At 41.3% G+C, this 27,463-nt stretch overlaps 4 protein-coding genes and 2 long non-coding RNA genes across 11 annotated transcripts in view; 2 read left to right on the top strand and 4 right to left on the bottom strand.

The window, feature by feature from the left end:
- The window catches only part of rdgC (retinal degeneration C), a 31,928-nt gene extending 27,799 nt beyond the window's left edge, over window positions 1–4,129 (bottom strand). Inside the window, exons 1-2 of one of the 2 annotated variants that reach the window (XM_066290349.1) lie at window positions 4,087–4,129; window positions 2,095–2,331 (exon numbers count right to left, since the gene is read on the bottom strand). In XM_066290349.1, the coding sequence (XP_066146446.1) occupies window positions 2,095–2,323 (229 nt within the window). In that variant the 5' untranslated portion in view covers window positions 2,324–2,331; window positions 4,087–4,129. Of the gene's footprint in view, window positions 1–2,094; window positions 2,332–4,086 lie in introns of those variants that run through there. The other variant, XM_066290350.1, reaches the window with a different exon arrangement.
- Window positions 2,328–10,206, top strand: LOC136343571 (uncharacterized). Of its 3 annotated transcripts, XR_010732800.1 has the most exons (6): window positions 2,328–4,956; window positions 5,016–5,176; window positions 8,953–9,039; window positions 9,104–9,270; window positions 9,499–9,693; window positions 9,819–10,206. It is a non-coding gene; the product is annotated as an uncharacterized lncRNA (long non-coding RNA). The 3 variants fall into 3 exon arrangements; XR_010732801.1 differs by lacking the exons at window positions 2,328–4,956; window positions 5,016–5,176 and adding an exon at window positions 8,774–8,886; XR_010732802.1 differs by lacking the exons at window positions 2,328–4,956; window positions 5,016–5,176 and adding an exon at window positions 8,811–8,886 and having other exon boundaries at window positions 8,936–9,039.
- Window positions 7,980–27,463, bottom strand: part of Naa15-16 (N-alpha-acetyltransferase 15/16) — a 35,136-nt gene continuing 15,652 nt past the window's right edge. For both annotated transcript variants that reach the window (XM_066290347.1, XM_066290348.1), the window contains 5 exons: window positions 9,482–9,675; window positions 9,308–9,416; window positions 9,110–9,252; window positions 8,666–8,869; window positions 7,980–8,608 (listed from right to left, as the gene is read on the bottom strand). In XM_066290347.1, coding sequence (XP_066146444.1) covers window positions 8,417–8,608; window positions 8,666–8,869; window positions 9,110–9,252; window positions 9,308–9,416; window positions 9,482–9,675 — 842 coding nt within the window. In that variant the 3' untranslated portion in view covers window positions 7,980–8,416. The remainder of the gene's footprint in view (window positions 8,609–8,665; window positions 8,870–9,109; window positions 9,253–9,307; window positions 9,417–9,481; window positions 9,676–27,463) is intronic.
- Window positions 13,894–14,310, bottom strand: LOC136343570 (cuticle protein 19-like). Its single transcript, XM_066290373.1, has one exon. The coding sequence runs from the start codon at window positions 14,250–14,252 to the stop codon at window positions 13,989–13,991; it is 264 nt and encodes an 87-aa protein (XP_066146470.1). The 5' UTR covers window positions 14,253–14,310; the 3' UTR covers window positions 13,894–13,988.
- Window positions 16,907–18,335, top strand: LOC136343568 (adult-specific cuticular protein ACP-20-like). Its single transcript, XM_066290371.1, has 3 exons — window positions 16,907–17,247; window positions 17,700–17,884; window positions 17,933–18,335. The coding sequence occupies exons 1-3, from the start codon at window positions 16,980–16,982 to the stop codon at window positions 18,029–18,031; spliced, it is 552 nt and encodes a 183-aa protein (XP_066146468.1). The 5' UTR covers window positions 16,907–16,979; the 3' UTR covers window positions 18,032–18,335.
- Window positions 22,538–27,400, bottom strand: LOC136343591 (uncharacterized). 2 transcript variants are annotated; one of them, XR_010732807.1, is made up of 3 exons: window positions 23,521–27,400; window positions 23,082–23,465; window positions 22,538–23,003 (listed from the first exon to the last, which is right to left on the bottom strand). It is a non-coding gene; the product is annotated as an uncharacterized lncRNA (long non-coding RNA). The 2 variants fall into 2 exon arrangements; XR_010732806.1 differs by having other exon boundaries at window positions 23,082–27,400.

Below are 27,463 nucleotides of genomic sequence, written 5' to 3'. Positions count from 1 at the left end.
CACGATCTAAAACACAAATTTGTTAGTGTTTTTACTACATAAAACACTCGGAATGTCCACCATTTGTGCCCATGCATGTGTTTCAACCAATTTTCCGGTACACGATCAAAAATTCCTAGTATAATCAGTGGCGGCGAAAATGTACCGCAACTATTTTTCTTCTCTAATTCCAGCGGCGTAGGCCAAATTTTTCACGAAAGCCCCCCCAAAAAAATCCCAAAGACGAAGATTCGGAGATTTGGCAGGCCGATCATTGCGACCGTCTCCTCCCGTCCATCTTTCTTCAGAATCATGATTTAACTGCCCGACAACTGGAAGTGAAGAATGCAGTTTCACGTGAGTACTGTTAATGACTCGGAACGAACTCACGTGCGGCTCACCCGAATTAACTTGGTGGAGGGTGAGGTGGCGAGCGTAATGCCGGAGGAAGCATTGGGATTAAGAAGGAGCTCGCACTAAAAATATCAAAAGAGTGGAACAACATGAAGTTCGTGACAAATGTGAAAGTTAAGGGTGGTTTCATCTTATCCCATCTCGCTGGACTCCGATGGCCGCCACTTGTCCACGGTGCCATGCGTCTTCGTACGGGATGACATGTCGGATGGCGTGCGATAAAATGCAGATGACCACAGAGCAACGTGACGCAAATGGCTACGCAACTCAGATATTGACGCAGTAAATAACCTGAACTGACCTGTTTACAGCGCATCCGATCCTTTATCGCTTCACCCGCAAAGTTAAGTGGGGCGGCCCTTTAAAGGGTCAGGTGTCCAGAGTTCAGAGCGACGTTGCCGCTTAAGGTTATTTTTACCGGTGAGTCGTATTATTAATTTTAAATTGCTTTGAGCCATATTAATGCTGAGCAATTGTAACTTCTTTCGTTACACGTCAAACAACTAACACCTGCCAAGTAGGTTTTTGAGCATTTCACTCAAATTCGAAGCTGGTCAAAGTTTTTCGGTTTCCGACGTTAACATATTTTATTGGAAAAAACCTATTAGGTCTTCGAGCAACCTTTTTGTTTAAAATGGCTTTCGCCATCATCGGTTAAATTTACGAAACTTGTTTCGCTAACGCCCTGTACATTTTTGCAACCTTCCGGTTCTCCTGCCATTGGACTTTCCGATATTTCAGCAATCGGGTTATTATCGATTTGTCCGTATTAATGCGAAATTGGAAGCCTCATTTCCTATCCAACTGTTATCACAAAACTTCTGCTAATTGAAACGTGACCCGACACGAACTCTGATTAAAAATCGGCTCCTACGTCGTCGAAGCTGGAAAATTACAAATTCGAAACCGCAGTATTTTTCCCATTTGGCACGAATTTTTCTTTTCGATTTTCCGAATAAACAGCTCAATCTCTCCCCTCGTGTGGAGACCACATCAAAATGCGCCAAAGTTCGATGCAGATTCAATCGGAACATGGGCAGCATTTTAACGAACGCGAGGGGGTTAAGTCTGACCAAAGGAAAATTGAATTTTAGAAACGCTTTCGCAGCGCTTTTCAGTTGTAAAGTCCGGATACGGCACATAAAAATTGAATTTTGCATGTCTATTTATCTGGTAGTAAAGTTTAAATTTAGCCACCACGGTTGAGTTGAGGGAATTTCGAGCAGGCAGCAAAGACATGTCTGTCGGAATTGGGTATTTCGGAGTGTTCGCTACTTTAGGACCCAAAAGTTCTTGGATCTCTCGCATAAAAGACGCTGCTTTATAGCACTGTTTGCCGAATTTCAAACTGCTATCTTAACAGCAGCAAATTCACGCTCTATATTTGCCCTTTTCTTTCTCGCCCTGAATTTTCCGTTCTTCAGCAAAATTATTCCCGCATTGCAGGAGTTTATTCTTCAGCATTAACGCAGACTTGGGTGATTTCATGCAATACGAAATACGATAACCGTTGACATTTAGAGAATAACAGTTAAGCCGTTAAATACTGGACTAATCCGGTTGAATTCCTGCTCATTGTTCGCAAGGCGAATCGATACACCTGAAGTTTTTTAGCAGTGTACTCGAACTGGCCCTACGAATCGATTAAGCTTTCACACGATATCTCCAAGCGACTTGTTTCATTAAATACTTAAAACTCACTTTTCTCAAGTTTGGTCATTTCTATCTCGTCCTGGCCGAAACACTGCAAAATCCTGTCCGGAATGATCCTCCTGAAGTCCCCCATTTTGAACCCCAATCGCCTCTTGGGCTTGGGCTTCAGGCAGGGCGTTGACGCTATGGCAATGTCCGATTTGGAGCTGTCCGACAGCTCTTCATCTTCGTTGATCACCGGCTTCTTCCTCAGCTTCATGCAGGCGCACTGAGACATCGTTGGTTCTAGAATCGAATTGTTGGTCATTGTGAGATGCTAATTCTAAAGCAAGCCGGAAGTGTCTTTGTAAATATTCATGAGATTCTAGGGATGGTCCAATTTAATCCGGCCCTAGTAATTGAAAGTTGAAGGGCCGAAGTTAGGTCGTTTTGTTCCTAAGTTTTTAATTGTGTTATGAGGGGATAAAAGAGAAGTTAAGATTTGATGAATTATGTAGGTTTTGATTAAACTTTGGCAGTTCCAGAAAAATGGGCTTAATGGGGGCTTGTTTTCGTCGTGTCATCGGATTTACAGGGCGGCTCAAATAGCGGGAAAATCGTTGGTGCGGAGTAACTTAAACAAACACCATGCGAGTCTGTATCACCAACACGTAGAAAACTTATTAACCGTTATTATCCTCATTAGTCGTTATTACTCCTCCTTCAGGGTAGTTATCGTGGTGGCTAAAATCAGGTGAAGCCTTAAACTAAATTTGACCATTGGTAACGCTGTCCCTTTAAGCTCACGAGAGGTCAAACGGGTAAGTGACCAACCCACCAAACACCACCATACGTTCACTTAACCATCGACTGAGAACATCATTTTAAACGAAAAAGTCCCTTGTAAGATCCTCGAAGTCTATACGCCAAATTGTCAAGATACCGAATTTTTAACCAACATTAAAATTTATGGTTTAAACCCAAAACACTGGTTCCCCGAAGGCTTTCAGCACAGCGATGTCGTATACATTGGGTGTTTCGGAATGGATGATAAAAAATTAAAGGGGTGAATCGTGTACTCATTTTAAGATAAAAATTTCACGTAAAGACATGTCCTAAATTGCTTCTATTTTGGTTTGTAGGATATCGAATTTGTTTTTTTTTTATTTTTATTAATTTCTCTGTTATTTGTAAAAATAATTAACTTAAAATTAGTAGTAACAATTATTTTAGCATTACGAACAAACTGGAACGACAATTATTTAAAATACTCTACAGTGTGTTACTTTTTTCGTGGGCGCTTTAAGTATTTTACATCAGAACTTTTTTAGTGACATTTTCAGATTTTACTCATTAACTTGATTTAATCCCTTATGCGTTTTATTGACTTTTTTGCCCCTTCAGTTTTTTATCCGGAACAATATTTAAGAGATATTTGCAAAAATTGAAATTACTAATTTTGATTGTAATTAAAGTAATTGCTGAAAATATCTTCCTCCTATCAAAATATAATATTCTACTCGTTTCCTCACGGAATGCCGAACTTTATGAAAAATTCCACTTGCATTTCTAATAGTTCGACGAACATTTACAGAGACATTCCTTAACTCTTCTTCAGTGTTCACTGGTGTAAAATATGTTACAGTTTCTAAATAATTAAACTTTTAATAAATTAAGTAACCTCCTGTAGAGCTTTTAAAGTAATTGTTATTTTAATTTCTTCGTAATGCTAAAATAACCGTTACTACCGATTTTGAGTTAACAAATAACAGAGAAATTATCGAAAATCGAAAAAAATTCATCTGCAACACTCTGGAAATCAAAATAGAAGCAAATTACGAGCGTCTTTTGTATGAAGTTTCTATCTTAAGATATGACCATGATTCACCCTTTAGTTTTTTTCCCATTTATTAGGAAACACTCTGTACAATGCGTTCCGGACCGTTTGTGCTAAAAAAGCAAAAAAATCAACGTATTGACAATTTGGCGACCCAAAGTCAATGTATTAATAAACATATGGCGGTGTATAATGGGTTGCCTGAGCACAACTCTTAAGCTTACAGAAGCGAGCCATTGTTTCAGGGGCACCGTGCATATTTTCGTGTGGTACTCGCGCATGATCCGATAACCTCTAGAACGGGCGAAGAAAAGACCGAAATTTGAATCTTTGGCCCCCGAGCCCGCAGAAATTGAACGTGTTCATGTTTAATTTTTGTATTTTGATGGAACGAACGGGTCCCCGCAATATTTAGAAATCGCCCTCTATCCTAACGCCAAGTAGTGGTTATTTCCATAATGGCGGCCCTTTAACCGAATGATATTTGAAGTATCTCTACGACCATCTACGTCTTGCGAAACACGAATTATAGAGAAGATAGAGCAGAATAATGGTAGCAATAGAGCTGTCCTGAAATTATACTCAATAGAACGATCGAAAATGTGGGCCCATTCCGATTAAATAAATTCAGCGAGTGCGAATACTTTCGACGATCCCTGTTTACAATAACAAGTTAATCGACCCTTTTTTGCTGGCAAAAAATGCCGAACGTGCAATTTCCTTATCACCACATGGGCAGATAACAGTTCTAATGCCTGCACGTTCCGAGCTACAATGGTCCATGTTTATTTCATGGGGATGTATTCGTGGAAAAATTCGCATTCTGGACGAGCGTTCGCGTTATTTGCCGGTGTTCCCTCAGGGATTGCAAAAGGGTTTCTAGGTTTCGGATTTAAATATGGAAATATGGGTCCTGATTACTTCTCGACTGGCACACAGCTCTCTCAGTTTTGGGGCTTTGATGATACGCGGCCTTTAATCTGCCGACTATTAAAGCGAGTGCAGTCGATGGAGCTTCGAAAATTGAGTTTTGATTTTCGGCCATGGTCGAAACTTAATTCCGAGGAGGCCGAGGAGCGGGACGAAGAACTCAGGTAAGAAGGAAAAAGTGTTGCTTGTTGGGCAAATGAGTGACATCTCATTAATTCCCCAGACCCAGACGGCGTCGGCCGGGATAGAACTTCCCACATCGATTTTCCGAGCCATTGCCTTAATTTTTCTTTGTTTTTCTTCCGAGACTGTCCTGAATGGGGGACCGGGAACACCGAACCCAACGTCTTAATGAAGAGCGCGAACTCCCGTTTACTTTCACAGGTAAATCGTTTTTTTGGCGCTTGTAAAATACTATCAGGAATCGAGCGAATTCTCAGGTCACGCGCTGGAGTTGCACCCATATTCTCAGTCAAATTTTTAACAGAGCATAACGTGCATCGTAAAGCCGAAAGAATCGATGGCGCCACTTAATCGCCTGTATCGGCGATTTTATTGCGCCACAGGGCAGTTTGCGTGAAAGAGCATCAAGGGATTAAAAGGTAATTCGTCCGCAAGTTCAGCTTAGCGGCGTAAACATTGGATTCCGATGAGGAGTTCTTTGATACGGACGCTTCGAGGAATAACTGCGAACAATTTTTTTTTATCGATTGATGATTAACCGGAAAGTTGTTAAATTCTTCGTTGCCCTTCTACGTCTTTGTAGCAAAGAGGTTTCCCCATAAGACCTCAGTTTCCACTCCGCTAAGCTGGGCTTACGGTTGAATCACCTTCCCTTCCCTTGATGGTTACGCACGCAGAGTGCGTGTCACTACCGAGTGTTCCGACTGCAGGATGGATGCTATTCACAATTGACATTCGAAATGGAAATCGTGTGCAATTTGAACGTATAATCTGAGAACAATGTGCAAGTCACGCGCATGAGTTTGGTATAATGTGCAAATCTAGCGCATGAGCTGAGAATAATGTGCAATTGCAGCGCATTAGCTCAAAGTGGTGTGCGATTTCCTCCCTGTTAGCGTGTGCGACGTTATCCACAAAAACAAAAATAAACAACAATTTTAAATCGTTTAGGTTTTTGGTCGTGAAATTTTGGCAAAGACGGACTTCACTTAACTTACACTAATTCTTCACCGTGGCCATTAGTAAGTGTTTTACGTTCAATGTAATGTTTCGCCATGCGTGTGAGCAATGAAATAATCTTCCACGTTGTAAGTGGATTAATGGGGTCTGGGGGGTGTCAGGCGAAAACACACGAATCTTGGAATATAAAATGATTGAATCCACTGCTGCTCCAAGCCCCCCCCCCCTCGCTTCCCAATATTTCTTCGGTGATGCTTGGAGGGATATCCCAAGTAAAATATACATTTTCGCTTTATTAAAATAAACAGCCTTGGTGCTCTGTTCCGTTAAGTAAAGTCGTAAAGATAAATTTTATTTCTTTTTAAACGTATTGTTATCTATAGATCGATTGACACAGACAAATGATGAAATGTGCGGTATTTTTAATGGATTCCTTACGACTCGAACGGAGAATGGATTGTCCCCGGCAATAATCGTCTTACGATAGAGTTTAATCGCAGTAATAGCGATAAAAACAGTAATTTAAAAGATTAATTTTCAAGGAATCTGAGGCGACCGAACCTCCGACTTAAAATCAAAAAATAAATACTGAATTCGAAAATATATCACGAAAACGGAAACTCTAAATATAAAACCGTTGATCAGCTGATTATGTCGGAGAATTTTATTTTTAACGGGACTTGTTTCGCCTTCTAGTCCCCATTTGTGCTAAGACGCTCGATTATGTAGAACATTGTCACTTTAGCGTCTAAATTGGAGATGCTCCAGGCAGGGCCCGTGACGCTCTTGGAGCACGCATTATCGAAAAAATGACACTGGGCCCCTTTGACCTTTAGTGCCGCCGTAATAAGTAAAATGTTCTAAATTTCCCTACGTGGATGCCAGGTCTTTTCCTCGAAGCCTGTTTTGAACATTTCGTCGTTCCCTAACAGACTCAGAGGGGGGGTCGCCCACTCGTATTTAGGGCCGCATCTTCCCATCGAGATCTCGTGCAGTGGTGTTGGAAAATTGCTAAAACCGCTAAGTGCTGCTAAAAATAATCGTTTATTATCCATACCTATGTTTACAACAGCAGAGGCGTAAAACTCATTATTTGTTTAGCCGTTTCGACAGACACTCACAAAGCACATTTAACACAACAAATTTGATATCCGAACGTTAATGATTTCGGGCAACCCGGCTTAACGCAAAATCAAGTCGTTTACGTGCCGCTATCGGAGGACGAGACTCGAACGGCACCGACATGAGAGGAGCGTCGCGTTTACACTGAGAGGCGTCGCGACGCCCGAATTCGATGTGGAAGTTTGAAAGTTATGGTGCGCCAAACGTTGGACGCAGCATCGGGAAAGTTGAGGGAAAACGCGTAGTGTTAGTAAAGATAAAAGGTGCATCTGTAACCATTAGAGCCGAAGAGACAAGAGTCGAAAAGACAAAGGCGGACTGGCTGAGCATACGGCCAGAGTAAAAGAGTTGGAGCGGAATAGAGGCGGTTCGGGTAGAATCTCTCAGGCGGCGAGAGATGGAGATAAGGGAATGACTGAGGCGACTTCCAAAAGGTGGGAATTTAGGTGAAACGGTCGAGATTAGGGAAATTTTGAAAATAAACGAGTAGTCGGTCGGAGTTGAAGTCCGTTCCTTCCGGCTTTTTTTTAATTAAAATCTAAAAATTCATAGATGCAGCGAGACACTCTATTTCCCGCGATTACGATCTCTCACAATCTGATAGTTAGACGGTCGGTTAAATTAGCAAATGTTTGCACATTTTAATGTTTATTAAGAATCCGCCGTAAAAGCAGATAGTAGGCATATAACCCATCATTATGTCACATAGAAGTTTGAAATAAATGGAGAAAAGTGGAGACATGAATTTCACACAGACACGTAATATTCTCGCACTTCCTTTTCTACTATTTTTTTCCAGTACACATTTTCGTGCACGTCTTTCGTCCTACTTTTTTTCGATATACATTTTTTCCCTCTTTTTCCTTCATTCTTTTTTGTCGAACGCACATTTCAGGGTTAGTTTCTAACAAATGAAACAAAATACAAATCACTGGTTTTTATTGTTTTACTTCACTACGAACTTCTTCGCGGAGCTCTCAGACCCGCGCCGACTGCGCCTCGTGTTATTTTACAAATTTTATACAAATAAAACGTCAAAAGTAATGATTATAAAGAGTAAAACAGTGTACACCTTCTCCTGTTGAATATGTCACATCTAGTGATATCGCAACTTTTCAACTGCGCATGAAACTAGATTAAAGCAAGTATTCACGTTTCCCCAAAAAAGTAGGTACACACCCAAACGTTTTATTAAAAAAAGTTCACTTCGTCCGTCTCTGCCTAATAACTAAAGGCGTCTTACTTAAAACGGTTTTCTTGGAAAACAACCAAAACTGTCCAACAAGTTTGTTTTTAATTTTACGCAACCGCGATACCACCAAATCACTCTAGCTGCACCCCCACCCCTTCTGCCCGCGATCAGTTGCTGTCTTGGTCAGCCACGTGATTGGTTTCCGGTTGCTGTTGGATCCGATCCTGCGCTTGGGGCGGTTTAAATGCCTGCGCGTACGCGAAAAGTTTATGGCATTTCGCGACGAAAGCGTCGATTTGCGTTTGCGCACAGGGGCCCAACGACCCATTGCCCAGGTGCTTAAGGATATCTGTACATATCTGAAAAAAAAAACAAATACACTTTTTTGCCATATACGGAGAATTATAAATGCTCACCTCAATATCTATATCACTATACTTTTTATTATCGATATTTGTGACTAGACTCAGGGCGTCTTTCTGTGCCTTGTTGTCCAACTGATACAGAACTAAAGCTCCTTCCAGCGAGGCCTTCAAACTATCTTTGTTGCTATCTAGGAATTCTTTGTTCAACACATTTGGTTCTTTGGTGCTCAGCAGAGCCTTTGTCTCGGTGCTTATCTGCAATTTCAATAATGGTAACGTCGAGCAATTTTACAACGCGCTTTAAATAATCTTTTATTAAAGGTCTCTGTTTTTGACAGTATTACGCACGCTCTTGAGATATCAAAAATTACCTCATCGACGACATGACTTGAGGATTATCTTAAGTGATGAGGCTTAAGCAGGGGGTAAGTTTTATAACTGGTTTTAAAGCATGCGCACACAACTAGTGGTTTAAAATTGACAAATCAGACTCACCACTTCCAAAACAGCCGGATCATACACGTGCTGATTCTCGTTGGCAACTTCCAAAAATCGAATGCGGCAGCGATGCAATTTGTGATGGTGAGGATCTACTTGATGGGCCCGTTTGAGTGACTGGAGCATTAGAAGAATTTTCCCTTTCGGAAGAAACAAAGGTTTAAATAAGCTCTTTAGTTTGTAAATAAAACTAACTTTTCCTATAATAAACCTCGAAGGCCATCAAATGAGTTTCTATCCGGTCCCTCGCTAACGTCTGCAAGGGCTGCAAAAATTTTATGGCTTGCTCCAGAGGATCATCAACCTATAAATATTAAAAGTGTTTACCTCGCCGAACGCGAGAGCAACAATGTTAATTTAGATAATCACCCTTGCCAATTTGTCAGGTATGAGCTCGTCCAGCTGTGGAGCGTCCGCCTCCACGTCTCCTTGTTGTCTGGACTTGTGATGCTGGTCTCGCTTCACTTGAGCCTCCCTGGCCTGAGCACTCTCTTGCTCAGCTTTTTTCTTCGCCTTTCTCTGCTTGTTCCTGAGCTTCTTCAGTTCCGACGGCGCCAGATTTTCTGCAAGACAGAAACAACGTAAGTGAAAGTATATCAGGCCAAAGAGGTCAACAATCATTAGCTTAATAACGACGTTATTATTATTTATGAAAATTTAAAGGTGTCAAAACATGTAATTTATGCACAATCGTTGTGTTTGGCAGTATAAAAAGAAGTCCCGCAAACGCTTGGGCCACAGTACGAAACCCACGAAAATGGTGTCCAAAACGCTCGTAGTCCTCATGGTGGTCGTGGCCTGCGGCCTAGCCCTAGAGCACAAAATTGTCGAGCAATACGCGTACCCCAAGTACGAGTTCAAATATGGGGTCGAAGATCATCACACCAAAGACAAGAAAGAGAGAGAGGAGAAAAGAGACGGGCACAAGGTAGAGCAGCAGTACAAGTGGGGGGAAAAGGACAGGAAAGTTGAGGTCAAGAAATGGGACACTGATGGGGAGCTTGTGAAATTCGAGGTCAATGTGCCCAAGCATTAAGAGTAGCTCTAGGACGTTATAGCTGTTTTGTTCTTAATAATATAATTGTTTGAGTTTACTTTTTCGATTGTCTTATTTGCCCTTTACGCGCGATTTTTTTGAATAGTGGTTTAAGGTCAAATTATTAAATTAATTGGGATGAAAATATTAGACCATGCGGGTTTCCGCAGAAGTTAAAATCTGACCAACGCTCAGAATCTACTTGAACGTTTCCATTGTCAAAGTTTCATGTTCGCATTCATGGAGACACTACAACCTAGGAACGCTATATCTAGATACTAGATTCTACCCACCGTAACAAATACAAAAAAATATAGCCGTTTTTTCTGCCATGAAAACTTCTCAACCACCTACGCAAGTGTTTTGACTCGTAGGTCTAGAAATCATGCTAAAGTAGAAAAAATGAGACTTTTCCCCTACTAGAAAACGGTCTCCAATACCTGTTAACAACAGGACCTCTTAGAAATTGTGACAACAATTCTGATAAAGAAAATTATTAGTAATATTTCCAGGATTAATGATAAACTCCGGCAACATCGCAAAAAGTTTTAAGGATGTTGAAACGCTTCCAACACGAAAAAAAGCAATAAGCGCCGCTATTAGCAGTTCTCCTTGCAACCCGGAACACACGTGAAACTCCTAAAATTTTCATGCAGCTTAAAATATTCATAAATCTACAAACTTCATTTGCGCATGCCTGAAAATGCAGCTTGCGAGTTTAAAAATTCTTGATCATTTTGGAAACGGTATTACGGGATTAAAAGGCGAATCTGGCAATGTTGAAGTGTTGGAATGCATTCATGGGGAAGCGAATTTGCAAGCGCAGTGTTGCCGAATTAGCTTCCAAGCCGAGACTTCAGGAAGCTGGTTTTTTACCTTCTTTACCTCTATCTTTAAGTTTCTAGAGAGGGCCATCAAGCTTCTTCCCTACTATAGTATGACAACAGTATGTTATAAATAGTTTGTGTTGGTTCTCACTTAAATTAATTCAAATAAGCGATTTTACAACATCTCCAATCTGAAATGTGGCAACCGACTGTGAGCTTCCTGGAGGCACCTATTTAAATTAAGACCAGCAACTGTAATTTAACAAGTTTAAATCACGAGATGAAATAGTCACACCTAGTGTAGAGAATACTTCGTCTAAGCTAAACAGTGAAACGCATATTTCCATGCACTTAAAAGTGTTATTGCAATTGATTCAACACCAGAGGCAAAACATTTTCCAGAGTTTTCCAAACCCACTAGAGATTTATCTAAAACAAATATGTCCTGGTTTAGATCTGAATACAACGACTTCTTTATCCGGAACTACTTACACAACTCGGTTTGAACCGGCATTAGACCGACGTGAAAATCAAACCCCTTCGATCAGACCATTAAGCATTCACTTAATTCCTAATACGCCGTTTCATTACAATAATTAATAAACAGCGACTTAACTAATGAACTTTTACTGCAGTAATAAGGCACATGTAAAATGTAAATTCGCATTTTTAGACCCAAAATTTACTAAAACCCGCTCGAAAACCATATAAAAGCCTTTCGCGGACAGTTTCAAATCACAATTCAATCGATTCTGCATAACCAACATGTTGGCTAAAACCCTCATAGTGTTCTCCCTGGTGGTGGTTTGCGCCCTTGGGGTGGAGTACAAGACGTTCGACTACTACGCCTACCCAAAGTACGAGTTCAAATATGGGGTGGAAGATCCGCATACCAAAGATAAGAAGGAACGAGCTGAGAAGAGAGATGGACACACAATCGAGCAAGAATACGCATGGGGTGAGAAAGACAGAGAAGTGAAACTGAAGAAACTTGACGAGAATTCGCAGCAAGTTAAATTCGAGATTAAACATTAATAGGGAAAATTGTCTAGGTGAAGTTGTAAATAGTTGCGAATGGAGTTTAGGAAAATGCAAAGCTCTACGTGACCTGAGTGTTGATGGGGATGAAAATAGCGCAAATTTCCAGGTTCCACTTGTAGTCTTTAAGGGATTGTTTTGTTGACAATAATAAATTTTTTGCTAAGCCTTTCAGTGTTTAAATTAGTTGATCTAGCATAACAGACGGGGTCCAGGTCTGGTCAGTTACGAAGACCAGACCATTGCATTGCAAACCTTTAGTTAATATGGGAAGAAACTCGAAAAAACTCAACCACTTTTTTTCACCGCAATTAATCACAGAACCACAAGACTTCCCACGTGTTTCCTTTCCAAATCTGCAGAAATTCGCCCCCTTTTTGGTCCTCAAGTTAGAGACTCAAACTCCGGTGGTCCAACTCAAATTTGCAGCGTGACAATTGGGACCAAATGTTTGCACTGAACGACCGTAGACCTTTCGTTTTCACCTCTTCTCCGGGATGAAAGTGATCCCAGAAATAGGGCTATCTCTCGTGCTTATTTATTTCACGTGATAGACAGAGACAGCAACACGATCCTGAGCAAGTCAGCCTAACATCAAAGGCAGTCCTGGCACAGCGGAGAAAATTGACAATTTCAATAGCCAAAATGACTTTATCTTACTGAAAATTCTTGAAGAGAACTTTAATTGCTATAAATTCTTGTAACGATAAAGGAAGTATCATTTAAGCGCTGGCAACTCGACCTGAAGCGTACTTTTCATGAATATGAAAATTAATAGGAATTTTACCCCTCCGTCGAAATTAACAGAACTTTAGTAATTTGGGCCCAAGTTGAAAGCAAATTTAAAGCGTCAAGTTGTATGGGAGAACTTATTTTTACCTCTTTGTTGTGGCACTGCCGCACTGCCAATTGACAGAAATTTGACATTTACTTCTTCCACGCAGGTTCAACGCTTTCCAGTCCGGTCGGTCCACACAATCCAACAAAATGGAAACAAGATTTTGGTGTCTCATTTCTGTTTCGTCTGCAAATTTCGCAACAATTATGAACATCGTCTCTTGTTCGTAAATATCAAAAGGTCTCTGTATTCTCTATATAGAGACTGTATCGGTCCAGTGTGGGAGTGGGTACAAATTTTATATCGCTTACAGTTAGTGAATGTTCAATTAGTACTAATTGCGAAAGTACGGCGTAAATATGATTAAGTGGATAGTTAAGGAAACGACCACTTTCTTCAGCCAAAAGTTTCTTCAACCGTCTATGGAAATTCTATTGAATTACGTCGAGAAACACCTACGCATTTATCCGAATAAACTTATGTGGTCTTCGCCGTTCTCTTTCATTGATCAGTCGTCATTTTGGTTGTCTTTGTCATGAGGTTCAAGCCCAAAACTGCCTTACTTTTCGTTTTAGTTTCAGCAAAATATGATAATGACCTACATGAAGTTCTCACAGTCGGCTTCGGCATCATGTGAAACGGTACCGTCATTCAAAATCTTCAGTACAGCCTTCAAATCTTGTTTTGCTTGGGGTAAATACTTCACAAAACTACTTTCTTGCTAAAAAGTGCACCCAAGATGGTGTTTTTGTTTCTTGTGTATTTCTATTTTGTCGGATGGATGCGGAGCCGGCATCAAACCCCAAGATACCTCCTCCTCTTTGCGGACTTAAAGCCAAACTATTGAAGTTCTCTGGTAAACTGCTAACTTTACCACGAGTATATTTTTTTTTCTAGAAATAGGGCAACAGATCAATGGCCAGTCTCTATTTCCAAACTTTATGTGCCGGCAAAGTTCAATCACCTTGCCGTTATTGATTAAATTAGTTAAAGAAGCAGAGCATTACAACGCCCATACATCCCTAAAATGACGGTGTCCCAATGCAAAAACACGCATTTTATTGACGGAAAAGGAAACAACAGAACTCAGACAAGAATAAATAAAAACTAAGCACCCCCTACTTGAAGACACTAAACCTAATGATGAATGGCGATCTGGACAGGCACGTCATGAGCGTCGACTTTGGCCAATTTCACTATACGGTCCTTCTCTCCCCAAACATACTCCTGCTTGACTACGTCGCCATCCCTAATTTCCGCCCTTTGCTTGAGGTCTCCAGTATGAGGATCTTCGACTCCGTACTTGAACTCGTACTTGGGGTAGGCGTAGTAGTCCACCAAATGGACGGCGTAGGCATAGGCCACCACTACAGTGAGGAAGATCAGAGTTTTGGCGAACATCTTCGTACGGTTCTACTGGTGGAAGCTGACGATCGACTGTGATTTCCAATGATCCTGGACCGAGCTTTTATACCGGTCACCCCCGACGGGGCCTTCAGAAGTTTTTGCAGAATAATCTAACATGACAATGCGGTCGAAAAATCTCATTACTGCAGACTAACGAACGGGTCCTGCGAAAAAATTGGGCAAAACGCATTTAGGTTTGGCCGTTAATAAACGGGTTGACATGGTGTTGCCCAATGGTAGCGCGTGCCATGTAAGGTTCTCGCCTTCTGGTTGCGCATTTTTGTTGGTATCACGGCTTGATCCCGGCGCCGGCGTCAACGAGAAGAAGGAACACTCTTGCAGAAATCAGTCAAGAAGCTCCCGTGTTAAAGGTTACGCGGGATGTTACGCCATTTATAGAATTATGAAATCATTATATGGGTCTCATGTCATTAACTGTGCCAAGAATGCCCATTTTATCCGCGGTGACATTAGGACAGGTGATTTGACTTGCTAATCACCTTCGTCACCACCAAATGCGTATGGTAAATAATGAAATCTATTGAACGTATCGACACGGTCTAATGATCGCGGTGCATTTATCTGTTTTAGATTAACACATTAGCCTAATCTTTTCCGAATTTATATAATTCCAGTTAATTATTAGAATATTGCATGGAGTTCAAGAGAGGTTGGTGGAGAAGAAATTATGTTACAGGAGCCCTTAGGCAGAGCCCCTCTTAAAAATCCAATTTCCGCAGTATAATAGAAACACAATAGCACCTATCTTTTTTCCCGATCTCACAATGCCATGAAACATGAAGTGCATGCCAAACGAACTAAGATGAGTAGAATATTATATTCCTATGCATAAATTTTCAAAGAAGATACGTGGCTCGAATAAACCCCCTCGAGAGGGAAGAAAAACCGTTATGTTGCGACTGTCAAAACCATAGTAGGCTTCACGGGTTTTATTTTAGCATTTAAATTAGCAAATTATTGCTGAGTCCACCGTACGGCAAAATATATCACATCACAGGAGGGCATATTTGGAATTACAAAAAAAATGCAATCACGTTTGAAGGACAGTTAGGAATTTTAAGTAAAAAAGCATGATTATTCTTAAGGAGATTCATTTTCGACATTTCAAGGCGATAATGTGAGTTTCTTGATAATATGGTGAAGGAATATTATCTTCGAAATCTCGTACCATTAGTATGAGTTTCTGGACAATATGGAGAAGGATCTATTCCTTGGTTTTTATGGTGTTGTTGGTTATTTGATAAGACCGTCACAAGTACCTCAAAACGTGAAGTTTACCAACTACATATTTAAAAGAAAGAATCACATAATTAAAACATTTTAAATAATGTAATATCGGCTGGCACCATAAGTAACAAAATTACCAGCAATTCCTTCAAAATTCCCTAGAAACTTCACCCCGTCCCCGAGGTACAACTTCAAGGACTAACATGAACTCGCGGTAAACGCGAACTCTTAGATCACTCCTGCCCCCTGCTAAAGCTCCCTATTACAAAACACCACCTTAACCTGAACATTATCGAATAATCTGATTTATTTTCGTAGCATGTCACATTTAGGTGGGCTGCGTGGATATTAAACAAGATTGAAAATGTACTACTTTCGAGATAAACTAAATAAGGAACCTGCTGACAAGCATATGAAAAATGGCTGTGAAACAACACTCGCATGCGGCTGATAACTGCAACAACCACAAGGACCTCTATGAAATTAGATATTTTAATTAATAACCCTGTCAATTTGCCGTTTCATTGAGCCTAATTAGAGCATGGAGTGGAAGATTGAAAAAAGTCATTATTCCTTGCGAATAATGGAATTTATTTAGATTAGTGCTCGTAAAAATGGAACTAGTCCAAAGTCACCTCATTATTGTGGCATTAAACTAATGATTTAATAAGCCTGAACGTTTTGATTATGAATGATTATTATTATAACGAACTGCAGTGTACACAGTAATGAGCGGAAAAAATTCTCGTTTATTAGACCAAAATACCACAGTTTATGTTAGCCGTGTAGTGCATAATTTAGTTTAAATCACATTTGCTCCCGCACTATTGTTTACATTTGTCAATTTGTTTAGGTCGCCAAGCACATGATGCAAATACCTGCACTGTACGTGAATATTGTCCCAATTCTAGTTAAATCTGATGCAATTTCCTCACATCTGAGTCTAATAGGAATAGGTATTTGGGAATAGGCAGCTACTATTATATATACATTAAATTATGAATCTTGACACCCTGCACGTTATAATCAAAGGAAGTCTGTTCACGTTAACTTGCAGCATATTGGATATTCACTAGCGATCAAATAATATCATTAATGTGGCTGTATTTCCTACGGATATTGAGGTCGGGTTTAGGTGAATCTTGAAGAAACATCTGCATTTCTTGCTCTGTACGTGTTAGCTACATGTTTTGGCGCTATTTATTCAATATATAACGTTATCGTTAACTCGTTTACTTGAACAGTATACCCCCAAATGGTACCCACTAAAAAAATCGGAACCGGCCACCCTGACAATGAAGCATGTTGCGGGCCGAATCGATCTCCAAGCGAGTTTCCTTGCATTTTTCTCGATGGCCGCTACCGTTTCGACCACTATAAAAGCGAACGACAATGCCCGATACTGTATCAGTTTTCTTCCGAATTTGATCAATCACACTCTAAAGCAGTCGGGTTCTTAGAAACAAAAAAAAAATGTACTCCAAAATTTGCATCCTACTGGTAGCCGTCATGGCGAAGACCGCCCAAGGAGGACTCAGTTACGTATCCGGAGGTTTAGGATTGGGACTAGGAGGACTAGGCTTAGGGGGTGGTTTGGTAGGATTGGGCGGAGGCTTAGGAACCGGATTGGGGTTAGGACTCTCCAAAATACAGCCTTTGGCTGTTGCCACTCCTGCGATTTCCCTAGCAGCCACTCCATTGGCTTTGGGTACGGGCTCTATTGGCCTCGGTGGTCTCGGCGGTAAGTTAATTTTGAGTCTTCGTGCACGAATTTTCTCGAAAAATCGGGCTCTTCCTAAATAGTCAGTTGATTCAGAAATGAATGACAATCATTTCTGCACCTGCAATTTCTTGACTGCATTATTTTGATTTATCACGAACTACCTGACCAACAACATTATGTAATTATGTTGTTTTTCTTAATTATCCTAAGAAATGCGGAAACATGTCGTTTAAAGCTCAATTTTTTAACAATGTGATTAGAAAAACGTCGAGTTCTTAGTACATCTCATCTTTCTTTTTTTTGACAAATAGAGTCTCTTTGGAATACAAATAGCAAACAGTTAGGTATGTGTGATCTCAAAACATCGCTGTTCTCATGTAAATTTCTTGACAATTTGGTGGTAAAATAATCACCGCCCTTATAACTTTTATTGTTTATTGAATCGAAAGTTATTTCTTGTTGCTTCCTAGGTGTTGGGAAATCTGTTGATTATTACACAGTCCCCAAATACGAATACAAATACGCTGTGGGCGACCCAAAAACCGGAGACCAAAAGGAACAATCTGAAGAACGTTTAGGAGATGTAGTCCGTGGCGAATACTCCTTAGCCGAACCCGACGGTACCATTCGTGTAGTAAAGTACACTGCTGACAAGGTAAGTTACTAAAAGAAGATATAAACTGTTTTAACTTGGAGTCATCAGGTGAATGGATTCAATGCACACGTGTCGCGAATTGGAAAAGCTATCCACCCGGAAAAAACCTACATCACCGGAGGGCTTGGACTGGGCTTGGGCCTCTAACTATTTACGTCAATTCCTTACAAGAAAATAAGACTGTATCACTGCACCTTGTCTGTGTTCTTGATGGTTCACCGTGCCATTTTACTTTGCGTATATAATATGAATTTCGGACTAACTCTTCTATTGCATCGTAGTATTATAGTTGTTCAATGTAAAATATTTTTTACATGTAATATCGCTTTTGTATAGTGAGTTGCTCATCTTATTTATTATGTATAGACGAAAACTGGCATTGTCTTAGGATTAATAGTTCTGTAGCTGATTGTACCTATGCGAATCAATAAAGTGTTCTTAATCACTTTAACACTCCCAGTCTCTCTTCCACGTGTCTTCTTCAACATTCCTAATTGGATAATAATTAGCTAACGGCTGGGCAATCCAATTTACCGAAATCGCGTTACGTGTACGGGGGGCGCAATGCGGAAACAATTCGAATTTGCAATTACTCCAACGTTATCTATCCGAAAATAATAACATTGTTCGTTGCGCGATTTCTGGCGTTGTTATATTTATCGAAGCGATTTTATCGGTAATACGATTGTATAAAATACATTTTAAAAAATCATCAAAATGGAAAAATGCAAATTGGAGGAGAAGTTTATTAAACTAATAGAAACAATAAATAAGTGTTTTAGTTGTATTTCTGTGACATGTAAAATTTTTAAATCGAACTGAACATGACGTTAAACTTTTCAATTTAAATTTGATTTTCATACTCGCGAAAACACTTTTGAATGGCTTTTATGCTCGTTGCTTCAAGTACACGTGTTAAAAATTTAAACAATGCCAATAAATACTTAATTTTTCTTGACATTAAGGTGGATACGATATTATCACATACCGCTATAAAGGTAGGAGCATTCACTTTTCATGACATTATGGTGAACGCAACCTGCCGCACAGCGGGATAGAATAACGGCAAGCGAGCGAGACTTTAATAAACTCACAATATAAAATATGAAACGTTCATTCGGGACTAACGTAAGATAATAAAGATCTTATATCAGCATCCTGTCCGTGACCAACAACACCACTACCAAACATAGGCCAAAATAATCTAGATAATGCCTATTTTCCTTCGCAGGTTCCACTCAGCGTTAAATCTGATCATAATTTAGATAAACACCAAGAAATGTATCACCTCCTCAGAAACAACTGTTCGCCGTGACCAGGAAAGTGAGGGGCCCCATTAAATGACCGAAAATGTAACCGAGGGACGCAATATTGGGCGGGGCCGGCTGTTGCACCAGCTTAAACAATTGTGCACCCACAATAATTGCGGTTCCAACCGCTTTTACTCCACTTACATACATTATCCACGGTCCGCGGATTCCTTAGCAAAATCGATTCGACTGACAATCGGATTATCGAAGAAAATGTCGCTAAAGATAGATGTAATTGCTAAATTGTCGACCGACAGACAAAAATCTAATAAACTGGGTAAAAGCGATATTGTGGTCAATAAAGTGCAGTGCACTTTCAACGATTACATTTTCGCATAGTTTTAAAGGAAACCTTGAATGAACAAAGCGCCATGAAACGTTTCACTACCGATGGCCGCGCCTTGCTACTTCACTATCTCTTTGAAACCTTAAGGCGAAAAATTGGTATTAAAGCAGTGACTGGTCCAATATGGGGAGAGGGTTGCGAAACGTGCTTCTGGGATTCATTCAGTAATTGCATTAAGGTTAAACGAGTAAAAGTGAGTTTATTGGACGTATTCGGCGATCTTCAGACGGGGCAGAGTCCCCTCAACATGAAAGTAAAATCATTCCTCAATAGGTATCCTGAAAAGCTTTCAGTGCTAATGTATGCAGTTCCTGTATTCCCTAATAGCGATTTTATTACCACGGCGTGATACTGGTAAAGCAAGTACGCGACCTGGTCCTGAATCGAAAAGGAAATTTCTCCTACTAAGGATGATATGGCGAATGTGCCGGTATAAGTGAGACAAACTACGCCAAAACCGACGCTCCCACCCCAGCAAAACGCGCTAAAACTTTCGAAACTATTCCGATGTTTACGACATTACAAAATTATCACTTTTTAATTTTGGTACATTAGAAGTTACAGCAATCAATCCTATGCGGGCGCAAATGAACTTATTACTTAATTACCAATGACAGTGAATAATGACATCAATCACGCATTCACAACGTGATTTATGGCTCTCGAATGATCGAGGACAAAAAGCACTTTTCATTCCGAGTATTCAATACCGAGAATTCCGATTATTTGCCTTACATAACAATTTTTACAAGAAGCAATTCACCATTTTAAGTATGGTCTTCCAAAACAAGACCACTAGGCGAAAAAATACTATTTCCTCGCATTCAAAGCGTCTACTCTAATAATTACCGAAGCTTGCATAACCGCTGGGTGTGGCCCCCGACATACCACCGTAGAAAAAAATTGCTGTTCAATATTTGCAAATGGAAACAGTACATTTTTCCTCAGAGGAGCTGCGGTGATCTCTCCAGGTTGTTGAGAGAGTTCCGATATTATAATTCATGGCATGGCGGGGACGACAACAATAAAGCCAGCAACAACCGACTTTCGAAGCTAAATTTCGCCTTATAAGGAAATAAAAATGCCGGGCACGAGTCCAGAAATGAAAACAATGGTGTTGGCAAGAATTCGTGATTAGAGCAAGGACGATGGATTCCATTTCTACGTGGTCCTATGATAATTATTGTTGATGGTGTGCCCCCATTGGTCGGCCTTACACGGGACCACGGGGTGTGTAATTAACATCGGCGACCTTCACTATTGACAGGCAATTGACTCCAAAGCGGTTTCTCCAACATGTGTACAGTAGGTATTTACCAAGATTCGCAATTAAACGAAAGGAACGTTGCTGCCATTGAACTTGAGTAGAGAAGCGCTAACGAAGCTCATTTTCCCATATTAATAAAACATATTAAATTCCGGTCGAAAGTAGTCTAGTTAAGAGGTCTCGAGATGAAAGTGCTTCACTTCAATGAGCATTCATTTACGTGAGATAATGTCTCCATTATCGGCCAGATTTCTTTTTGTTGGGATTTTCATTTATTAGAAAAACACACATGCGGCTTTCTCGATGAGAGGCTGCCCGGAAAAAGTGAAGGCCGCGATTATAGCCAAGTGCACCCTAGTCACCAACTGGGCAAGACAGGCACGACAAATACCACCGTCTTCCCACAATGCCATTAACTGTGACATTATCGCTTTAATAAAGGAAAAAGGACGATTCGTCCCATTGCGATGTGCACCGTTCGCAAGGACACTTTGCGCGACCTTTTGCTTAGGGGCGCATCTTCGTCACGAAGAACAACAATTGCTATTATCGATGCACGGAATTCCCGCTAAAGAGCATGAACTTGAATACCTTCTTCAAAGGTCAAACACGGTCATCTACCGAGTTAAATAATTATCGAAGACGGCGCTTCGGAAGACCGCGAAGCGGGCACGCCATCTCGGCATCGTCGTTTTTCCTCCGGCGTCCGAGGGGCAAAAAGATCGCGAAGGTGCTCTAAGTCGGTCAGCACGCAATGGACGAAAACCTAATTAGAAACTTTCGACAAAGAAAAAAAAAAGCTTGCCCAGTTTCCTCCGTTCAGTTCGCTGCTTTTTTCCCTCCAAGTGGATTTTAAGCAAAATAGCAAGCAGCGGCAACAGCGTTTTATTCGGAACTCGTGACAAAACCTACGGAGCGCAATAGCAACCCTGAAAGGCAATAAGAGAAGCATGCGCTGTCGCAATTTTCAGATTCCTATCGAGGTCCTGGAGCAAATAATTAGCAGTATTAAATTAAGAACGGGAATCTTAAAGCCTGAAAGATTTGAAACGATCGTGGTACCAGTCTTTGTGCTGACGATATTAAATAATAGATGAATGATAGAAACCCAATCAACCAACGCGAAACTTACAACACTTTCACTGAAGTTCTATTAATAGAACACAAATAGATAAGACCGACAGATCTGGCGAGCGGGAATAAAAGTTTCCACTTTGTTCAGATTCGGTACGCTCTTAAATGTCGTCCCTGGAAAAATTGAAACAACTGACAACGTCGTAATGTTTGACACCAGTTTCGTCCGCAACGTGACGTCCACCAATGACTGGCATTATTGTAACAGATGAAGGACGCCCTGTTGCCGATTCGCACATTCATCCCTGCGAAGCTCTATTTCAAATTTCGCGCAACGACATTGTCTGATTGTTGAGACTGTAGTGCCACCAGATCGCCACTTTTCTTGATCCGTACACTGCCGAACGGTCTATTAAGAGCCAGCTGACGCGCGTGACCTCCTCAAATTGTCCGACCTCGAGCTTTGTTTAGAATTACGGTTCAGGGCATCAAAACTTAAAATGAAAAATTAACAAAAAAAAGAAGAGCACAGACGACGCGGAAGCGGATGCGAGCCTGGTTGGGCAACACAGGTACCGAGTAGCGAAACTATACTGAGTGTCACAGAAAAGAGAACACCCCGTAAAAATGGTTTTATTTAAATAAATTTCGATGTGCACGTTTCTTACGCTAAAACAAAAGCTTTATTAAAAAATTTAACAAATTTAATTGTTAAAAACCAAAAAATGTTTATAAATTGCCTGCCCTCCGCGGTGTCTCACACATTCCTCTACACGTCTAGGTAGGGATCTAACGAGGCGATTGGCGTCCTCATGGGAGATCTCATTCCAGGCTAACTGGACAGCCTGGCATAGCGTCGCTAGGGTATGTCGGAGATGGGGTAAATTATGCAACTATCTACCTATAATATCCCATGCGTGTTCAAGCAGTGAGAGGTCTGGAGCGCGAGGTGGCCCAGGCAGCAAATTGATTGAATTTTGTTCAACGAAGTCCATAGTCACTCTAGCCACATACGGTCGTGCATTTCCTGGCTGGAAAACTCGATTGGCTACAGCTGCCAGATGAGATACGAGGTGAGGTTCCAAGACTTCTCGGATGTGTTGTTGGATTGGCATACTGTCTCTAATGAAAAGCAAAGGTGACCTACTACCATAAGGAATGGCATCCCAAACCATTGTTTCGACGCCCTGGTGGACGTACCTCCGTACTGTGAACTGAGGATCCCGTCTTTCGCCCCACCTTCATTTTACTCTGTCTGACCACCACGCATACCTAAGTAGAATCTGGATTCATCACAAATACGACATCATCCAATTGCCCATTCCAATGCAGATCCGTTCTCTGCACCGCTGCAGTCGATTTTGACGACGATTTAAGGGTAACACAAGATGGAGACTGTAGGAAAGTGCGAGAAGTGATTCGAATCCTAATGGGCCTTCCATACTCAGCAAACCACCGATCCGCCAGCGTCCTCGACGAGACGAATCTGTCCCTTAGCGTTTAGGCGGCGATCTTGGCGTCCTGTAGTTCTTCGAGATCGTCCAATACCTCTCCTTCTGGCCGTTTGCTCTTCTCGAAACCACGCTTGACCATATATCACTTTAGTGTTTACACTACGGTTCAATCTAGTGGCGATTACCTTAAATAACCGATCAGCCTCTGGTGGACCCACTACTCGACCTCTTTTGAACTCGCTGAGTTGATGAGGATTTTGCTGCGTTCTGCGTCTAGGCGAATTTGATTAATCCAAATGCCCCTTCTAGGCACACTACACGCCCATAAATGATACTTTGGAGCCTTATTGTTGATATTTTATTGCAATTTTTATAGTAAAAAAAAAAAAATCTAAAATCCCCGATAACTCGTAAATGCATTGAGAAATATGGCTGAAAGTTTAATCGCTTTTGGTGCTCCCATGTGCGAACGTGCCAAAAAAGGACGATTTCGATAAAATCATTTTTACGGGGTGTTTTCTTTTCCGTGCCACGCGGTATGTTTCAAGTGCTCACGTCGTTCGGCGGGAAATTGACTGCCCGCGCCGGTGGGCACGAAGATCAGGCGTTTCCAAACAACGTCCACGTGGAAAAAGTGCTTCATGAGGCTGTGCCTATCGAAAGTCCACAGTTCACATGAATATTTACGAGGTTTCAATCGACAATAGGCTCGACAATGCAACACATACAATGAGCAAAGCGAACTCGACATCTGAATTCCCTGCAATTGCATACGAAATTACAATTTTAAATGACTTTCTTAGTTTCAGCCGCAGCCACAATGCTTTATAATGTGCAATCGCGTTGTCCGACGAGGAAATTCTTTTAGAGCATTTCGCACCATTGCGGACACGGAGGAACGTAACGAGTCCGAAACTAGACCCTCGGAAAGGCCCCCATTCCTTTCTATTTCGATTACGATTTGCACGAGAACACAATGGCGAAGTGTTGAGGGACCACGCCCATTAAAAGGTCACGCGGCAAGACCACCTGACAGAAATTAGATCAGTCGTGATAATGTACATCTCAGAACACTCTGCAAAGTCACCTTTCCGCGATCCGCGTGGCCCGATTTGAATACAATCGAGCGAACATTTATACGAATTAATATTTAGCGTCGAACACCCATGTTTACATAAGCACGTGGGCTTAGGTGCCATTGTCACTTAGAGTTACGGACTGCAGGAGGGACATCGTCCTGTCCTTAATGCTCTTTCGTAACGCACGTGGTAACGGTATTTGTCGCTTGCGGTGGGATGCCCCCGGCGACAACCTCGTTGCCCAAGTGAGACGCCCGTGGAGGGCCTTATAAGGAGGATTACGCCGCTGAAAAAAGCCCTTTGCAACGGAGACTCTTCGTGGAGATGACGTTTAAGGCGGCATTGTCGGGACCAACAATGCCGCATTAATTAGCCGCGTCTTAATTAATATCTCGCGTTTAATGCGTCTGAATGAGAGTGATGATCGCCATGAAACATCTACGTGTAAAAAAACCGAGGGGGGGGGGGGGGGGTACTAAAAATAACGCTAATTAAGCAGCCTGCACCTTCTTTCTGAGGTGTATAAAACCGCACAAACCCGACTTGCAAGTTTCAGCTGGAAACAACAATAAATTCCTTTATTGTTTAAAATTAATTGCCCCCGGGTTGCAATATTGTGTATGATATAATACGCGCTTATTCCTATCTTTGCAATCTGCGGCTTGTTAATATAGTTCAACAATTTTTTATTGCACAAACTTAAGTTTTTGAAAGCACTTTAACAAGAGTTACGCTAGAACGCCTCGCCGAAGGACCCCCCCCCCCCCCCCTTCCCGTTTTTGCACCGATAATTATATCGAATCTTGACCGTTGTCCACGATCTACTTCCTCCGGCGCCGTATTAGGGGATAACTAACGGCAGAGCAAACTGTGACATCTGCCGGCATAGAAATCTGCAGTTTCACCGCCGGCTGACCACTTCAGGTGACAAAGTGTGACCGCAACACAAGAAATGCATCCAAGGAACGCGGAATACTGGGAAGGATGCAGATCGTACGACGTGTACGAAGAAAAGTGGTTCAAGGCTTGACGTGTCTTGAGGCTTATTGTCAGGGCCAGAGCACGGGCGCGTCTACGTATATACAGGGCGTCAACAAATACGCGTCACATGCAGTCGTGGACGAAGCTGTGGAATGCTTCGAGTCCGTCATAGCTTCACGTCAAAGTGTGCTGCGCGGCACGGACGGGAAAACAACGCGCAGCAATGGTTTTATTTGAGTAATTTTTGGTGGGCACGTTCGTACATGGGAACGCGAAAAACGACTAAATTTTCAGCCATATTTATCAACGTATTTACGAGTTACCGAGAATTTCAGTCTTTTATTTGACCATAAAAATTGCAACGAAACGTCAACAGTATAACTGCAAAACACCATTCATTGGTGTACAGTGCGCTTGGAAAGTGCTTTTAGATGAATCAAACATGCCCAGACGCAGAATACAGCATACAATCAATTGATCGAGTTCGAAAGAAGTCGAACGGTGGGTCTACGAGAGGCTGATTGGTCATTTAGGGAAATCGCCACTAGATTGAACCGTAGTGTAAACACTATAGTGAGATGTTGTCGGGCGTAGTTCCACGAAGGGCGAACAAGCAGCAGGAGAGCGAACCCGAAAAACTACAGAGCGCCAAGATTATCGCCTTTGAATCATGACCCTAAGGGGTAGGTTCGTCTCGTCGAGGACGCTGGTGAATTGCCGAGTATGGAAGACCCATTGGTATTCGAACCATTTATCGCCGGACAAGAAGTTACGGCCCGCTGTCCTACCGTCCCCATCTTGTGTTACCGCTCGCCGTCAAAATCGACTGCAGTGACGCAGGGAACGGACACTCTGGAATTGGATAATATCGAGTTCGTGATGAACGCAGATTCTATTTAGGTATGCGTGGAGGCAGAGTAAAAAGAAGATGGGGTGAAAGACAGAGTCCTCAGTTCACAATACAGAGGTATGTCCACCAGAACGTTGAAGCAATGGTTTGGGACGCTATTGCATATGGTAGCAAGTCACCCTTTCTTTTCATTGGAAGCTGTATGACCGCCCAATGATACATCCAAGAAATCCTGGAACCTCATCTCGCGCCTTATCTGAAAACTCTTGTTAATTGAGTTTTCCAGCAAGACAATGCACGTTTACCCCATCGACCCCTACCGGCGCTATGTTTTGCCGTTCAGTTAGCCTAGGATGAGATCCCACAAGAGGACATCAACCATCTCGTTACATCTACGCCTGGACGTGTAGAGGAATGTGAAAGACCCGCGGAGGGCCGGAAAATTCTTAATTTTCGTTTTTTTGGTTTTTAACGATTAAATTTGTTAAATTTTTTATGAAATATTTGTTCCAGCAGAAACGCGCATATGCAAATGTTATTTAAATAAAACCATTTTTACAAGGTGTTCTTTTTTTCTATGTCATGCAGAATAATCGATTAATAAGAATAATTATTGTTATATAAAAACCCAAGTCTACAGCAACGGCCAAAAGTGGAGAAGCTTTAATTAATTCCTGTAATTTACGCAGTGTAGCAGTATTCAAATTCACATACACTGGTGGCCAAAAGTAAAGTGGCAAATACGTTTTCAAAGTTTGCTAAGTAAGACAGACAACCGCCCCATTCTTTTTATTTTGATGATATGATCGTCCACTCTTGATAATGTTCATAAGTTAAACAAATATCTTACAAGAAAACATATGTAGTCTTAAAATATAAATTGTTATGTGGGCAAAAGCGAATTGGCAATTTTTTTAAATAACAAAAAAAAAACAAACCTAAACGGAAATACACTCTTCTCTTTGCTAGTCAATACTATATTCTCAGTTCTTTCTTATTTCTAATATTCTCTATGGCACCGGCGCAACTAGCTCTTCAATTAAAGTCTCGCCCATTCCTGCCCACGTTTGCACAAACATTTCCAAAAAGTTCTTTCTTGTTTCTGTACGTTTCGGTTCAAATCTTTCTGTCCAAAGAGTATCAAAAATTTTTTATTGGATTTAAATCCGGAGACTGGGATGGACATTTACTAGCATCAATTCGTTTCTCTTGCTAGCC

The sequence above is a fragment of the Euwallacea fornicatus genome, chromosome 15, assembly GCF_040115645.1.
Source record: "Euwallacea fornicatus isolate EFF26 chromosome 15, ASM4011564v1, whole genome shotgun sequence".
Classification (NCBI taxonomy): domain Eukaryota; kingdom Metazoa; phylum Arthropoda; class Insecta; order Coleoptera; family Curculionidae; genus Euwallacea; species Euwallacea fornicatus.
Note: the sequence above shows the minus strand (reverse complement) of the source record. Positions and strands in the feature narration are given on the sequence as shown.